A 17,173-nucleotide genomic window follows, 5' to 3' on the forward strand; every position below is an offset into this window, starting at 1 on the left:
CCAGAATGGTTCCATATGGTGTAAGGTATTTAAATATTTGTGTTTATTTGTAAATTTGTCTTTTGACTTAAGGGTTGTAGGTTATATAGTGGTTTTTTTTAGATTTTCCTCCTGAGGCAGCCCTTTAAAGGGCAAAACATGGACCATGTTGGGACTTAACCATTATAAGATTTTAACCATCAAAGGATTCCAGCATTCAAGCTAAAAACTTGGCTTAACTGTTGGAGGATTACCAGGCAAATTTAACGTCAAAGGATTTCCAGATCTCAAGCCAACAAAAATTTGGCCAAGAATTATTGATTGCTGGAAATGATGAATTTAATTTTATTATCTGTGAGATATGGCCTTTTGAGGGGGTCATTTTTCAAACTGCGATAACGACCACATCGTGACTTTAACATTTAAAAGAGGAAAGGGGCAGGGTTACGACAAGGTTTGGGTGGGGTAACAAAAAATGTTATACCGATACTGCTGCAGGCGATGTTTTACACATTATTGCCAGCAGTAGCACCAGAAATAACACCACCTTTTGCAGTGGCACTATGGGGGCGATAGTGTGTGGCGCAGTTGCAACTATGGTGGGCAAAAATGCACCACTGCAATTCAGTCAGCTGTACACTATCACTCCCCCGCCCCTTTTCTGGCCACAGCTCATCATTCCGCTATATTTATAGCAGAATGATAAATCTTATGGTGAGATCATTTGATGGTGGACTATATAGTTTAGATTGGATCGGATCTTCAATTGGGTTTTCACTTAAACTGGTTTACAAATTGGGCGTTTGCGTCTCTCTGGGATTTTTTACTTTTTTGTTTATAGAAATCCAAGTTTCCTATATTGTTTAAATAATATCAGTGGACTTCTTTTGATGATCCTTTTTTGTTCTTTTTATATGTTTTGATAGGGTTGTGTGTTTTTTGTATTATGCTATTTATATGTTATGAAGCTTGATATGTAATAATTTTTTGAAAGTGATCTTTATATATGTAGAAATGATTATTGATTTTTCTATTAATATTTTGAAAGTTTATTTATAACAATGCATTTTCTGTAGTTCTAGCTTGCCATGTGCAATTTTGAAATATTATACAGTACATAGAAGGTACAGTTTTCTTTTAGCATTACATTTTATGTTATTGGAAAAGAGCTAAATAGGCAACATTGACCATCTTGTTTAATGACTATGTTGCTGGCTGAATGGTGGTGAAGACAATGACTGACTTTTCTTTGCAGTATGAGCCAACAATCACCAAAGGTAATGAGGCCATTGTCCATCATATTGAACTCTTCCAATGCGCTGCAGACTATAACACCTACCCCCACTATAATGGGCCCTGCGACTCCAAGATGAAACCAGAACGGCTGAACTTCTGTCGACATGTCCTGGCCGCCTGGGCCATGGGTGCTCAGGTTTGTGCCACAGATTGGAGGCCACCACTGTCCTTTCCTTGCTCTGGGGCAGCCACTCCTCCTCTCACACTTTCTCCTCCTGCCATTTGTAGGCATTCCCCTACCCAGATGATGTCGGCCTGGCTTTTGGGGGAGCTGGATCCTCAAGATCCTTACGTCTTGAGGTTCATTACCACAATCCGCTCCAGCTAGAAGGTAAGAGCATGCAGGAGCATAGGAAAAACCTTTCAGAAAGACAAGACTGGAAGCAGGTGACTTATAAAACCTGTTTCTTTTCTCTTTAATTATTTAGGTCTTATTAATATATATACATCTAGAAATGATAAGTAGTAGTATTAATATCATTTTGACTCTTGTTTGGTGATTGTGTGTTTGAACTAAGGATACATTGGACACTTGCGTGAGGTGACTGAATACATTGGTCACAAAGAATCATAAGAAAGCAGAACTCTGTACAAAAGTCCCTATTAAAACTAAATAATGTATTTATTGGTCTATCTTTCTGAAGGAAAAGAAGGCATATGAAATTGGTGTGTCTGTCTGACCCTAGTAACATTTTGCATCCACGTCCAATTTTCAGGGCATGTTGGGGGAAAAAGAGATAGGAGGACTCTGCCGGGGTAATTTTTTTTTTTCAGATTCACACATTTGGGGACCACACACATGCATGTCCAAGAAAGTAGGCATCTTTTAGTTCTGAATGGAACGTCTTCTCTAACTTCCAAACCTGTGACACTGTTGATGTATTGAATTTATAGATAGTTGCCCAGAACAGCTGGTGGGCAGTCTTGCAGATTTTCAGTTTTCAGATGGGCTCTTTTATGGAGCTTTAACTTTGCACCATTTTTGGCACCTATCACGAGGAAGATGTACCGAAGGGGGGCAAGTTTCTCAAATCTCTCTGGATGTCATGGGATTCTTCCATCTCCCACCAGCACTTTCCCAAAGATGAGTCCATACTAGCCAAAGTCTTATCCTGAGTCAGGCCAATACAGTAAGGACGCGGTAGAAAGAGTGCGATAGTGCTGGGCACACCCTCGTTTGCCACACGCACAGTTCAGATCACATACCGCTCAATACAGTATTTAAATGGCATGCAAATGCAAGCCGCATCCAAAGCGCGTCCAAGAAGCGTCCATGAAGCGCAATCCATTTTACTGTATAGAGCGCTATACAGCGCCTATGCAGTAAAATGGGTGCACTGGTACCTGTCATTTCAAATGACATTTGAAATGACAGGTACCAGGAAGTGGATGGTCCTCTCTTCCCCCCTCCCGAAGCAAGGCGCAGGGCGAAAATCGACTCGACATGTTATTAAGAAAATAGAAATTGTAACTAAAGTAAACTTACTGCATGCTTCCAGCAGCCCCAGTCCTCTCTCCCCTCCTCCCGAGGCGCCCACCGCGGCTCCCCTGTCTCCCGGGGACAGCCGGTGGCGAAAGTGGCTTCCAGCAGACCCGCCGGCGAAGGTGCATGAACGCACGTCCAATTTGGGCGCTCAAGGCACCTTCACTGGCTTGAGCGCCCAAATGGGACGTACAGGCGGTGCGAGCTCATCATGCCAAAAAAATCGCACCGGCAGGCAACTGGAAGATTGCCAGAGCGGCGGAGCCAGGGCCGGGGGTGTGTGTGTGTGTGTGTGTGCGCGGGAGGGGGCAGGGCGGCGGCTCCCCTAACTTTCCTGCATGCGGGGCAGCTCCGGCTCACCTGCCTGCCTGCCTCCCTCCGTTCCGCCGCTCACTGCCTCCCGAGCGCCATCTTGCAGCTTGTGACATCACCCCTGACCCTTGAGCGCCCAAACACCGGCGAAGGTGCATGAACGCACGTCCAATTTGGGCGCTCAAGCAGCGAAGGCGCATGAGCGCACACCGTGACCTGAGCACCCGGATGGATCTCCGAGGTCACGGCGTTCGCTCATGCGCCTTCACTGCTTGACCGCCCAAATTGGCCGATACAGTAAAGCGTGGCCGTGATTACCCCATCTCTAACCCACTTTGTACCCGCAATTTGGCCGCGTAAGTCCAACCCACGATTCACTATCCCTTTTAACCCATCCTTACCGCTTCTTTAAATCAACGGGTAACCTTTTCCGCCCGCGGCATGTATATGATATGTAAACGCTCCGATTAGCTATTCCCTCCCATACAGTAACGTGCGTCCCGACTATCGCCTTTTTAACCTGCAGTTTAGCTGCGTCTTTAACCTGCTAAATTACCGCCTACCCTTACCCCTGCGTTAGAGGGTAGGCGGTAATGACTTCTATAAATGTGGAGAGACATTTCAGTAATGGCTCCAAGCCTGAGAATCCCCATCCAATTAGCACAACCCAGTCAAAAATATACAGTGGGATCTCTTACAGGACCAGCTGAAACTTACTGCCCAGTTCTGATGAGATGTGATCCTAATAAACTGGTGGTTCCCATCCCTCCATACCTTCCTTAACGCTTTGCCTCTCTTCCCAGTGTTCAGCCTATGTGAGCTCGACTGTCTGCCTTAAACACAGAGAGGTCCATATTCAGAGGCATTTAGCCAACTTTTTAATGTATCTCATTATCCGACCAAAGGTTAGTCGGGCAAAGTAGGGATGTTCCAGGGGCATTTCTAGGAGGATTTAGATTAGCAGGATAAGTTATCTGGCTAGCTCTGATATTCAGAATTAGTCGGATATCATAGCCAGATAACTTTGATCGTGCCATAGAGCTGTCCTAAAGTTAGTTGGATAAACTTATCCGGCTATCGATAAGACAGCCTTCTCTATTCAATAGTGCAGTCGCACCACTGAATATCCCTCCAAAACTAGCTGGATAAGTTTATCCGACTAATTTAGCAATCCAGCTAGTAAGTGAATATGGACCTTAGATTACTATCAAGAAGAATCATTATCCACTGATATTTCTGTGCTTTGGCACCACAGATCTGGTGCTGGTTTCTGCCTGCAACTTTTTATCTTAATTATCTCAGCCCAGGGTGTAAACACATCAGCACATTCTCCTTGCACACAACAAAAAGTGTCATGGGTAGCCTTCAAATTCTGTCCTCCTACACCTATCCTTCCAGGAGTCAGCGAAGCCCCTGAAACTGCCCCGTGTTATGAAAGTGCATTCGGGAGCTTTTTTGGGCCAATGGCACTTTTTTTTCACCTATGGCACTGGAGTTCAGGACTATTCTGGGAGCCCACAACTAAAAAGGAGCTTGGATGGCCCCTCAGTTTAGCATCCCAAAACAAAAACAACCATTCCTTTCTCTACATAAACCGCTGTGCTGTTAATCCTAAAACCAAAACTACAATTCAGTAAATGGTACGGGGAAATGCTACCATAAAAGAAGACAAAAGCAACTAATAAACTTGCTATTGCTCCTCCGTAGTCCTCATATTTAACCATAGATACCCATAAGTGTAAGTTTAGTACACAGAGACCAAGAGGCCACATCCATAGAAACATAGAAATGTTACTGCAGAAAAAGACCATACGGACTATTTAATCTGCTCATATACATCTCAATCAAATCTAAAAGAGTTTTAAAAAGCGTTAAAAATGCACTTATTTTGTTCCGCTTTTAGTGGCATTTCACACAACACATGATCTGAATATTAGCTACCTCTATTACAGTATTTAGCTCTTTTTAACTCTATTTATTTTTTAATTATATTATATTATATTTTAACCCTTCTTAAACTATCTCAGTAAACCCTATTGTAGTTTTCCATTTCTTCAACTTTTGTATCTTCTTATTTTTTGTAAACCGCTTAGATCTAATAAATAATTGTACAGGTGGTATCAGGGGCGGATTGGCCTATCGGGGCTTCGGGCATTCCCCGGTGGGCTGATTGGCCCGATCACATGGTTGGTGTTCACAGCGGCCCCATGCCTGCGGAGTCGCTGTGCCTAACACAACCCTGTAGGACAGGGCTTCTCAACCGGTGTGTCGCATCTCCCAGTGTCCCACTACCCCGTTCTACTTTCCTCTTGCCTTTTTCCAGCCCCCCCCCCGGGCCAATTGGAAGCCTCCTTTCTTCCTACCCCCATTGCCCAATGGGAAGCCTCCTTCTTTCTGCCTGCCCCCGCGCAGGCCAATCGGAAGCCTCCTCCCTACCAGTGGGAGTAGGAAGAAGGGAGGAAGCCTTTGATTGGCCGGTGAGGCAGGCATCTGAATGCCCAGGGGTGGGGTGGGAGGAATAGAAGTTTTTGAACTCCAATGAAGCAAGGCCGCGCAGTGAAGTGGAAACCCAACCCTGATGAAGCAAAGCCGCCATGGGAGCCCATTCCCATGGCAGCAAAGAGGAAACCGGACCCCAACCGAGGCCACCACGAGAGTCCATTCCCATGGTGGCGAAAAAAGAAGGCCCGCCAGAGTAAAGCCGCGGCGGAACTGGAGCCCATCCCTGCAGTGAAGGAAGAAGTTTTTGGTGAGAGCTGGTGCATCTGGGTGTGAATGAGTGCCTGGCTGAGTGCTGGTGCTGTGGTCTGTGTGTGAATGAGTGCCTGGCTGAGTGCTGGTGCTGTGGTCTGTGTGTGAATGAGTGCCTGGCTGAGTGCTGGTGCTGTGGTCTGTGTGTGAATGGGTGCTTGGCTGAGAGCTTGTGTGTGTGGGTGTGAATGGGTGCCTGGGTGAGAGCTTGTGTGTGTGGGTGTGAATGGATGCCAGGGTGAGAGCTTGTGTGTGAGGGTGTGAATGGATGTCAGGGTGATAGCTGGTGTGAATGGGTGCGAGAGCATTTGTGTGTGATTGAGAGCTTGTATATAAGAGACCATGAGTGTGATTGAGAGACTGGTCAGGGTGGTGATGTGTTTCTGTGTGTGAGAGAGAGAGACTGGTCAGGAAGATGACTGGTGTGAGAGAGAGACCGAGACTGGTCGTGGGGTCTAATTGGGGGGGGGGGGGGGGTTTGACTGGTTGTGGGCGCTAAGGAAGAGGACTGTGAGGACAGAGCTTCAGCAGCCCTTGCTGCTTCTGGTGAGTGCTATTGGCCTGGAAGGGAAAGGAGTAGGAGAGTTGCTGGAGAAGGTAGTAAAGGTGGCTTTTTAAGGTTATTTTTCTTGATTGACTGCCATTTTAATTATTGGGTATTATGCGATGTCTGCAGTTTTGAAATATTTATTGATATTTGGACATGTTTTAATAATTTTTATGAGTTTTAATTGTTGGATATCATTCTGTTCAGCAGCTGTTTTGTAACATGTTTAGTGTAGCTTTACAATTATTTCTGTGTGGGGCTCTATAGCAGCTTGGCTTATTCTGTTTCCCAATAGGAAATGTATTAGTGTTTAGGGCCTGGTTTAATACGTGTATTACTTAGATAGGGTTGTTATTGTTTGAGTGTGTCCCATAATACAGGTGAAACTTTGTGCGGGTTAGTTTGTGTGCATTATTGCAAATCCTGAGAGTCTGTTAGGTGTTATATTTCTCTTTGCATTCAGTGCGAACCTGGAGAAATGAAGAGTGGCTTTTTTGGTTTTCCATTCCATTTTCTGTCTCCATATTTATAATTTGTGGTTTTTCTGTACTTGGTGAAGGGTGTGTGACCGAGGTGAGGTATTTAACTAGCATGTAGGCATTTGTATCAATTGTTTTGTTGTGTTTTCTCAATAGGATATGCATTAGTGGTAAATTACTGTCTTTCCATAAGGAAGGCTATTTTGCCTGGTAGTAAAAAGAGTTTTTTTTGCTTTTACTCAGATGTCATCAGAACCAAAATATCTTTTTTGTATGGTAAGTTGTACAGGGTAATGCCCTTTCACACGTTCAGAGCCACAAAACCAGAATTAACAAAGGCAGAGAGCCGCCATGCCTTTCATGGGTAGGCGAGAGCCCCTTCCACCTCACATATACGCATGAAAGAAAGGGCCAACTCTCGCTCAGACACGAGATTACGGAGTAGACTGGACATAAGGAACACACTTCAGGTGTCACTGTCTCCCATCACCCCTAGATGGGATCGTCTTGTTGCAGGAAAACAAGCCCAGTGCTCCCACTGATCCAGGGAAACAAGCCCGGTGCTCCCACTCATTCTGAACCTATGGTAAGTTGAGTCACATTCACATTATAAATGTCATAATTAAATGATAAGTATGCACTAAAATCCAACCCCATCCATAACCCCGCCCCATATGACCAAAGCCCCGCCCCTGCCCCACCCTGCCGGGCCATGGAATAATGGTCTTGCTTGAAGCCGGTCCCTGGTGCAAAAAAGGTTGGGGACCACTGCACTAGAGAACAACTAATTCATGACCATCTCAAGGTGACTGGAATTAAAAGTTCTCAGGTATGGAGAACCGGGGATTGTTTTCTATCCTGATTAGTTTTAATTATTGAATATTATTTGATGTCTGCTGTTTTTGAAATATTTTATTGGTGTTTGGGAAGTTTTCAAAAATTTGTATATGAGTTAAATTACTGGAGGTTCTATTGTTCAGCAGTTTTGAAATATATATTTTTAGTATGACTTTCCTATTGTGATTGATGTTTTATAGTTCTTGATTTTATTGTTTGATGTTTTATGAGGAATGATGGTATTTTCTGTTTTTCCTTTGCTGCATTACATACAGTCTAACTTGTTGTGATTTCCAGTTTAGTTTGTCTGTGCATTTCTGTGTATATTTTATTGTCCCTTTATTCTGTATTTGGTGACTCACCAAATTGTATGTGTAATTGGGTACCCATGGACCAGTATGGAGAAAAATCCCCCGGGCCACTATTTTCCCACAATCCGCCCCTGGGTGGTATCTAAAAGATTTTAAATAAATAAATAAACATCTCCTGCTCAGCTCTACAATCTCTACCACTTCCTTAGAGATCCCTGTGCTTGTCCCATGCTTTCTTGATTCCACCACCTCCACTGAGAGGCTGTTCCATGCAGCCACCACTCTCTCTTTAAAGAAATATCGCCTTAGATTACTCCTGAGCCTACTCTTCAGCTGGATGCAAATATTGGCATGCGGAAGACCAAGCTTCTCCCAAGCTAATACCTCCTGGTCAAGGACAAGGTTATTTTTGAGGAAACCTGTGAAAATGTGTCCTGTAGATGCCTCGCCGTATCTAACAGGCAGTGCCAGTTTAAGGCTATAGCAATCAGTGTGAGGACACTGGGCCATGCCATCCTTGAGGACCCTAAATGAGCCGACTGGTCCCGACCCTCGCTGTGTTGCTTCTGCCCATGTCACACTTTTGCGGTTACTTCTGCATTGTGGGGGCTTAAAGAAACAAGCTGTTCATTTTGCTGCCCCAGCAGGGTGCTGAAACTGTCCCTGCTCTGCAAGGAGGTGCATTGCAAGGCGAGAGGACATTTTTTTTATTTGTTTGGCAAAAAAGTGGGGAGGGGATGGCTGGGAGAGAAGAGAAGCCAGATGAGGGATAAAATGTTGTGTTTTTTGGATTTTTTTTTAAACCAAGCTTGAGATGGAGTTATAAACTAAAGTGGACTGAAAATAGAAAGATGCAGACAAAAACTAAACTGGAAAGCCCAAGAAGAAAGAATCTGAATACAATGCCACACTGAATAAGCAGAAATGGAAATGCATTTTCTCCTGACTTGTGCAAAGTACAAAGATATCAGAGATGCACATTTCCAAAAGCTAACAGAGAAAAGTCGAGATGTCTCAGAAAGAATGAGCAAGAAAAACTCTTTATAATCCTGGGGGAAAGAGGAGAAACAGCAGCTATAGCAACAAAATATTGCAGTATCCCGTCACCAAGCCAGAAATTAAACCTGAGCAGGGACAACACCAAAAACCTAAGACATGTCCTTGATGCTGTATTTTCTGTAACCTCCACCTTTACTTATTACCATTTTGTAATTTTTTTCCTTCTTTTCCTTCCTTTTTATTTTAATGATTTCGTATATTCCTTTGGCAACACATGTACAATTGTCATGCCAGTAAAGTTCTCCAAATCTGACTTTATAGATTTCCCTGCCACAAAATGTGTGTTTGGGAGTAAGGAGGTGCCTGCCTCCAAATCTGATGTTGTAATGAGCCTCGGAATTGCTCAAACTGGTGCTGCTTACAGATGTAAGGCAGGGCTGTGCAGTCATACTCCTCAGCATCCAGGAACCTCAGATAAGGAAGAATCTTTCTAGGGATCAGTTGTATCATTTCGCTGTCTCAATATCACAGCAAAGTCTGTAGAGAATTGAGGCTTTAAAAAAAAAAAAAAGTATCATCAAAAACCACAAAACAAGAATCCTCATTCCAACAAATGGACGAAGCATGTGCATTGCTGCTCAGGCTATTTAAACTTGCTATTTCCATTCCCTGCCCATCGCAGCCCTGTACTAACCCTTCCTCTCCTCCTGCCAGGCCGTCGCGATTCCTCCGGGATCCTCCTCCATTACACCCCCACCCTGAGGAGGTACGATGCTGGCATCATGGAGCTGGGCTTGGTGTACACCCCAGTGATGGCGATCCCACCGCAACAGAAGGAGTTTGTGCTGTCTGGTTACTGCATTGAGAAATGCACTCAGATGGTGAGTGTGGCAGCAGTGCCCGGCCAGGTTGACTCTGGAGAGATGCTAAGGTGCAGTCCAGGGTACACACAGGGAGCCACCCAGAGTGCATGTTAAAGCCAGGTTCAAAATATGAACAAACCTTCACTTTGAGAGCAGATCCCAGAGACAGCATTACGCTGGGCTCCATTATGGAAGCAGGGGAAGTCTTGTTTAAATCCTGTTGACAAGGTAAATAACTACAGCACCTGAATTGTAACACTCCTTGTGCTCGGATTTGGAGAAGGCGAGTAGTTAAATCTAAAATCCACTGGACTCCAGTTCCTTTTGGGCGTGTGCCAGAGGTCTTTTGCATTCGTCTGGTTTCCTCCTATGATGGTTAATACAGGTCAGGGCTTATGCCAACAAGAAATAGCAGTTTTTATTCTTGTGGTCTGGGAGCTACTTAGTATCTTGCTGCAGACTTTTCAGACCAAGACTGAGGGAGGCAATAGTTTTTATACATGAAAGATCACCTAATAGAGCCTAGAAACGATGAGATAAGAATAAACTTTCCTTTCTCCACCCTGTTCTCTCTTCCCTATTCTCTCTCTCTTTACCTCTGCTAATCCCTAGCTCAGGAGTGACCAACTCCAGTCCTCAAGAACCACAAATAGGCCTGGTTTTTCAGGATATCCATCATGAATATGTATGAGATTGATTTGCATGCACCACCTCCACTGTATGCAAATAGGGCTGTCTGTGGCTCTTGAGGACCCCCACCCCTGCCCTGGCTCATCTCAGTCTCCTCTTGTCCTGTCACTTACACACTTCATCTTTTCCACAGCTCTAAGCCTTCACCTCGTCTTCCTTCCTACCCACATCCTGTTCACAGCTCTGCTTTTTTCCTCAGCTCCTATCACCTTTGCTTTCCTCCAACTCCCCTTCCTCACAGATATCTTCTCAACTCCCTTATTCCCCCCACCTCAGAGGACACAAGTGACAAATCAAACCTGGAGCTTGGGTACTTTGCACCCACTACCTCTTGATCGGGACAGAGCTGGCCCACCGAAAGTGTTTTAGTGGCAGGCATGGGGCTTTGAACTCTCAGCTTCCTCATTTTAAGTTTAAAGCCTTGCCTCTCTGGCCCATTCCTTGCAACAACACTGCTGATCTGAGACATGTTTCAGCAGTTCAGTATGAAATGCATTAGAACTGAATCTCAACCAGCGTTTACCTTTCCTTTCAATTCAAAGAGGCAACACATATCTAGGATTTAAGCACTAGGTAATTATAAACATGACAGTGCTGGGCAATTTAATTCTGTTCAATCCCCTTGAAGGCCCACTAGGCTGAAGCGCCTTCATACCACATTCGTTTATTCCTGGCTCCTGCAGTGATGTCACAGCCCAGCACATTTGTACTGTCACAGCTCACTTTCTTGAAAGGAACTGTGATGTCACAAATGCTGGATTGATGACATTAGTGCATGAGGAGCTCAATCTAATCCAAAAAGGGAGGAAGCATCTGGCCATCCTATTAATAACGCTGAGCAATTCAATCGAGTGGTCCCTCTTTATAAGGGACGTGCCAGGAGACATCTAAGTTGTTAGAAAAAAAATGTATTATTGCAAAATCTGGCTTCTGTGACAAATTAACAGATTCAATGACTATTTTGGAGAATCAGGGCCAGCTTTTGGGATGTGCAATCTGTGTGGTTGCACTGGGGCCAAATAATAAGGGGCAGGACACAGCTTTTAAAAGTGTTGAGGCCCCATCCGCTACACTGTTTGAACCACGTGAGAGGGTTAGAAAAAGACGCTGGCAGCAGAGAGCAGCATTTAGAAGTGCTGGGCTCCAGCACAGCTCTCCCGTCAGCAAGATCCTGGCAGGAACGGAAAGTAAGCGTGAGGATGCAAGAAGAGGTGGGGGTAGGAATGAAAGGAGGGGGTGGGGGGCAGGGCTGAAAAGAGTGAGGGGGGAAGATGTGGGGGCGCAGGGATGGAAGACGAGGGACAGGAATAGAAGGTAGGAGTGAGGAGAGGAGAATGGAAAGTTACGTTGAGGAGAGGCAGGGATGGAAAATGGGGGGGGGGGGGGATAGGGATGGAATTTAAGAGCAAGGAAGGGAGGCGGGGAGGTCAGAGTGAGGCTGCAAGTGATGGCATGAGAAAAGCTAGTCTTAGAAGTGGATGATTTAATATTTATTGCCCAAAGCACAAGTCTGAACATCTCCCAAACACCGATCTTTCTAGACCCTGCCCCCAGACGGGATCCACATTTTTGCCTCTCAGCTCCACACGCACCTGACAGGAAGGAAAGTGATGACAGTTTTAATCCGCAAAGGAAAGGAAGTTGAAATTGTGAATCAGGATAACCACTACAGCCCACACTTTCAGGTAGGCATAGAGTCACGTGTGTGTGTGTGTGGGGGGGGGGGGGGGGGGGATGTGGAGTTTTGTGGGAAGCAAAGCTGAATGAGGGCTGGAAAATCCCTGGGTATCTACAGTGAACCCCCATTGGAATAAGTATGAGTGATATATTGGGTTTCAGACCAAAAAATGAAAACATAATGAATGAGTTCAAATATATGAGCACCTTGTCCAATTCTGTGAGGTTATTGAATGACTATAGAGCCATTCATGTTCTTCATCCTTCTCATACTGTAGGGGAAATACTGTCATCCACTTTGATTAGATGTTCCATTAATTTGTACAAAGCTGAATGTCCTTTGTTTGAAACTGGTTTATACTTAGGAAATGGTGAACACAATACTATAAGCTAGGTGTTGCATGCCCAGCCTTCTGAGTCATTAATGCATAACAGTTTGTGTGCATGCGTATGTATGTTAAAGGGATTTAGACAAAAAAGCAACATTTTTATAGACACTAAATCTAATTAAATAATAACGTTGCCATCATACTTTACAGCAGGGCTTCCCAAACCTGCCCTGAGGTTTTCCGGAGAGCCACAATGAATATGCAAGAAATAAATGTGCATATCATGGAGACTCCGCATACGCAGATTCATCTCATGCATATTCATTGTGGATCTCCCGAAAACCCGACTGGCTGTGGGGTCCCCAGGACAGGTTTGGGAAGCCCTGTTCTACAGGGATGGATATAAGAGAACAGAGTCTCTAAACTTAAACTGAGGCTGCTGCCCTGAAGATAAGGCTTGCTGGAAAGCCTAATCTCCAGAGGTTATATCTAATGAGGAAGGCAGAGCACAGACAAGGGTGACAGCACGGACAAGGATTCACCAGCATTGTTGTTTCCTCTAAGTACTACTTCTGTGCTCCAGGAGAATCACTTCCAGGCCTGTTGGTTACACAGATGAAGAAAGACAATAGCAGTTCCTGTTCAACTTTTTCAAAGCTACCCACATTTTAACCATCTATTCTATGCTGCTAACAGAGACTTCTATTTTGTTACCCTCAGGAGATTCGCATGCTAAGAAAAGTAGTCGATGTTCTCCCGGTAAGTAATACTGTTAGCACAAGGTAAGGACAACAGTTTACTCTGTCCACTTTCATATGTAAACACCCCGCCTCACCTTCGGCAACTGCAGGGGTGGTAAAAGCCTGCCTGCAGATCCAGAATCACGGTTCCCTCCAGTGGAGAATAGCAGAATGCTATGGGGCCCAAGGGGAGACTTGCACACAGAAATCAACTGTTCACACTCAAGTTGTATCCCAAACCAGAAAAAAAAGGAATTTATGAAAAGTCCAAAACAAAAAAAATCCCATCTCAGAAAAAACAGGAAAACTAGCACACAGTCCAAAAGTATGAAAACACAGGAAAATCCGCTTCATAGCCAGAGTCAAGGGATTTTCAAATAGTTCCTCTCTTCTCAGGTCAGTTAAATACATTCCAAACTGAAGAGTTTTCTTTCTCAAGCCCTCACAGAGGCCTTTTCTGCCTTTCATCCCCAATGAAGAGCAGGAAAAACATCTCCTTTATCACACTTAGGCTGCGGGCTTTCCCAGGATAGGATGTGTCCCTTTGCTATGAGGGTCCTTATCCACTTAGCTGGCAATCCAGCTCATACTGAAGGGAGCCCACTTTGTTCCCCTAGCAAACCCACACCTTCCACAGTTCAGCCCTTAACTTCTTGAGCTGAATGCAGATCTATTTAGTTTCTCTCTCTCCAGCTCTCTGCTGTGCCTTGAGGGAAACACCTTTTGATCCATCACCAAATCCATCCCCATTTGGGGAAGGCAACCAAATCCATCCCCATTTGGGGAAGGCAACCACCATTAATCACTGTCCTATAAGGACCTCCTCAGACCTTCCACTACTGGAAAGTTCTGCATTCTAACAATGTCTCCTTTGTAGCGAATCCTAGACAGAGATCATATATACACGTGACTGCACTTTGCTGATAACACGTTTCTTCCCACCTTGTAGGCTGCTTTATATTAAATATTGTATAAGAATGTATAAGTTATTTCCACTCCTAGGACACCCATTCTGCAGACTAAATGTTCTGAAGGCATTCTTTGTTTCTCCTCATGTACCACAAGCCTTATGAGACATATGGACCTAAATATGTATATTCTAGAAGATGGTGAGGGAAGATATGTTAGAGACATTCAAATTCCCTAGAGATATAAATAATGCACATGAAGCAAACCTTCAGTAGAAAGAAGTTCTAGAACAGGAAGTCATGATATGAGACTGAAAGAAAGCAAGTTGACTCTGGAGTAACCTAAAGAAGAAAAAAGTTTTGCAAAGAGAGGAGAAGAAGAGAGAGCATGAAACAGCTTCCTCTTAATTGGGAAAATGGGGGCCAAAACATTACTGGAATTCAAGAATTGCCTAGGAGAGGCACGGAGGATCCAGAGCGGTGGGGGAGCAAGGACAAAATAAGCAGTGTTTGAGGAATTGCAGCAGAAAGGGGAAAGGGTCAGAGTAGATGTGATCTTTATCCACCATTATATTTCCTGTTTCTAGGCCTGGGCCAAGCAGTAACCGAAGCCACTGGAGGAAATGCAAGAGAAAAAATAATCATGCTTGTTACTCCATCATTTGTTTTTGTTATTCCTGTCTGCTAAGTCCTGCCTGGGTTTTCTTTTACAGTGTTCCCTGACCAGAGTTAGGCAGACATTTTACCCCTCCTGCCACGCTTAGCAAAGGTCCATGTTCAAAGGTAGTTCCTCTAGTAAAGCAGTGTTTTACCCACAGAAATGGCCTGTTATTAAATTGCCTGCCTGATGTGCAGGTAAACTTACAGACATTTGTTACGTTCATGTATAAGTTTACTTGGAATACGTGGAGGCATTCCTGGCGCAGGGTTAGGGAGAGGTTTACACTTTCGTGCATACATTTCCATTTTCAAAAGTATGCGCCTAAAATTTCTGTGCACAGTTTAGCAGGTGTAATTGTGTGTGGGTAGTTTTGATAGGATAATTTGCTATTTGCCATCTAATTTGTGGGTAGTTTCAATGTAATAATTTGGGCCTGTTTTGCTATCTAATTTATGCAGACTGTTACAAAATTACCCCCTCGATATATTCAGCAATTACTTCTAACACTAAACTGTTCAGGTTTAAACATAGAAACAGTTTGTGTTTTGTTGAATCCACAGGGAGATTTGCTCATCACATCTTGCACTTATAATACAGAAGAGAGGGAGAAAGCCACAGTAGTAAGTTATTATTACATATTTTGTACTATAACACTCTATTCTTTGCATTTAGACCATAATACATTATATATGTATTTTATATTGACCCCTATTCATTATCTGTTGACCCTTCTCCATTTGATGTTGACCTCCTCACACTTCAAGAGATTTTCTTCCCTGAGCCACTCATCTCCAATCTGTCTAATGTTGCAGGGTGGATTCAGTATCTTTGAGGAAATGTGTGTGAATTATGTGCATTACTATCCACTGACAAGACTGGAACTCTGTAAGAGCACCACAGAGCTCAGCTACCTGCAGAAATATTTCCATCTCATTAACAGGTGAGTGCAAATCCATGGGTTTGGTTCTGCCTGAAATCAAGACATTTTTTAAATTACAGCAATTTTATCATCCCTATGACTGACAAATTTCCAGATCTCTAGGGAGAATGAGAGGCAAAACCACCAATGTGCTGGACAAGTGTGACGCTGATGGGTCATCTCTTCCATGGCTCAGGTAGAAATAGAGTCAACAAACACGTTGTAGGTGAGATGTTTTTATTGGACTAACTTAATATTGCTGTGTCTAGCTTTGGAGAGCTCTATTCCTTTGATCAGGTTAGTGAAGAAATAATGCACTGATAATGGGTTCAAATATTTATTCATTCAATTTAATATACTGTTTGCTATAAAAAAAATCTTTAAGTGGTGTACAATAATAATTATAAATCTCACATATATTTCAATATAAAAATGACCCTAGAGTCAGCTAGGTTTTAGGTTACCTGCATATGCCATTATGGCTCAGTAAAGGGCAGGTTGAATAGAAGGAGAGAGTGTTGCAGTCCCGGTCGCACATCTTGCGACCATGTCCTTACCTCCAGCCTCGGGACGGCAGCGCCAGCGCATTTCAGCCGGGTTTGGCCTCTCGGGGGGTCCGCAGCGGGGTGCGCGCCTTGTCGGGCCTGCCCAGACCTTCTCGCGGCGGCATCTCCATGAGGGAGATGCTGCCGAGCTCCAGAACATGACCCCTCCCCTTTGGGGCACACGCTAAGTTTTAGCTCCTCTTGGGGGATTCTGCAGGCTTCCAGGGCGAAGACTCACCTCCATGTCCGGCTTGATGCCACCTCCTGGCCTACTGCCTCTCAGCGGAGTGCCCACATCTTCCATCTACTCACTCCACTAGGCCGACCCAAGGGTCCACCGCTAAGACTGCAACAGTTTGCAAGGCCATGGACTCGGCGGACTTGTCAGGTCTCCAGGCCATTCCCGGTATGGCCCAATGGTTACAGCAACAGCAACATTGCTTGACGTGCTGGCGGCCACCGTGGAACGATTGGCCAATCGTTTGGACGCAGTACCTGCGGAGGCTCCCCAGGTTCCAGCAACCCCACCGGTGGTAAGCGTTGCTACTTCGACTCAGCTGCCGGCGCCTTCTCGTTACTCCGGGGAGGCCAAGGCCTGTCGTGGCTTCCTGAACCAATGCTTCATTCGGTTCTCTTTGCTACCTAACCAGTTTCCTACGGATTCCATGAAGGTGGCCTACATCCTGTCTCTGTTGGACGGGAAGGCATTGTTGTGGGCTTCTCCCATGTGGGAGCGAAGCGATCCTCTCTTAGACAACCTGCCACAGTTTGTGACCAGCTTTATGCAAGCCTTTGATGAACCAGCACGACTGGCCACCACCACTTCGGAATTACTACAATTGAGACA

General features: G+C 44.6%; 1 protein-coding gene across 1 annotated transcript in view; it reads left to right on the plus strand.

Annotated features, from left to right (window-relative positions):
- The window catches only part of DBH (dopamine beta-hydroxylase), a 48,407-nt gene that overhangs the window by 14,941 nt on the left and 16,293 nt on the right, over nucleotides 1–17,173 (plus strand). The window contains exons 4-10 of the mRNA XM_029612528.1: nucleotides 1,235–1,411; nucleotides 1,504–1,606; nucleotides 9,709–9,875; nucleotides 12,089–12,232; nucleotides 13,274–13,312; nucleotides 15,423–15,482; nucleotides 15,675–15,802. Of these exons, the coding sequence (XP_029468388.1) occupies nucleotides 1,235–1,411; nucleotides 1,504–1,606; nucleotides 9,709–9,875; nucleotides 12,089–12,232; nucleotides 13,274–13,312; nucleotides 15,423–15,482; nucleotides 15,675–15,802 (818 nt within the window). The remainder of the gene's footprint in view (nucleotides 1–1,234; nucleotides 1,412–1,503; nucleotides 1,607–9,708; nucleotides 9,876–12,088; nucleotides 12,233–13,273; nucleotides 13,313–15,422; nucleotides 15,483–15,674; nucleotides 15,803–17,173) is intronic.

Source organism: Rhinatrema bivittatum, chromosome 8 (assembly GCF_901001135.1).
Source record: "Rhinatrema bivittatum chromosome 8, aRhiBiv1.1, whole genome shotgun sequence".
Classification (NCBI taxonomy): domain Eukaryota; kingdom Metazoa; phylum Chordata; class Amphibia; order Gymnophiona; family Rhinatrematidae; genus Rhinatrema; species Rhinatrema bivittatum.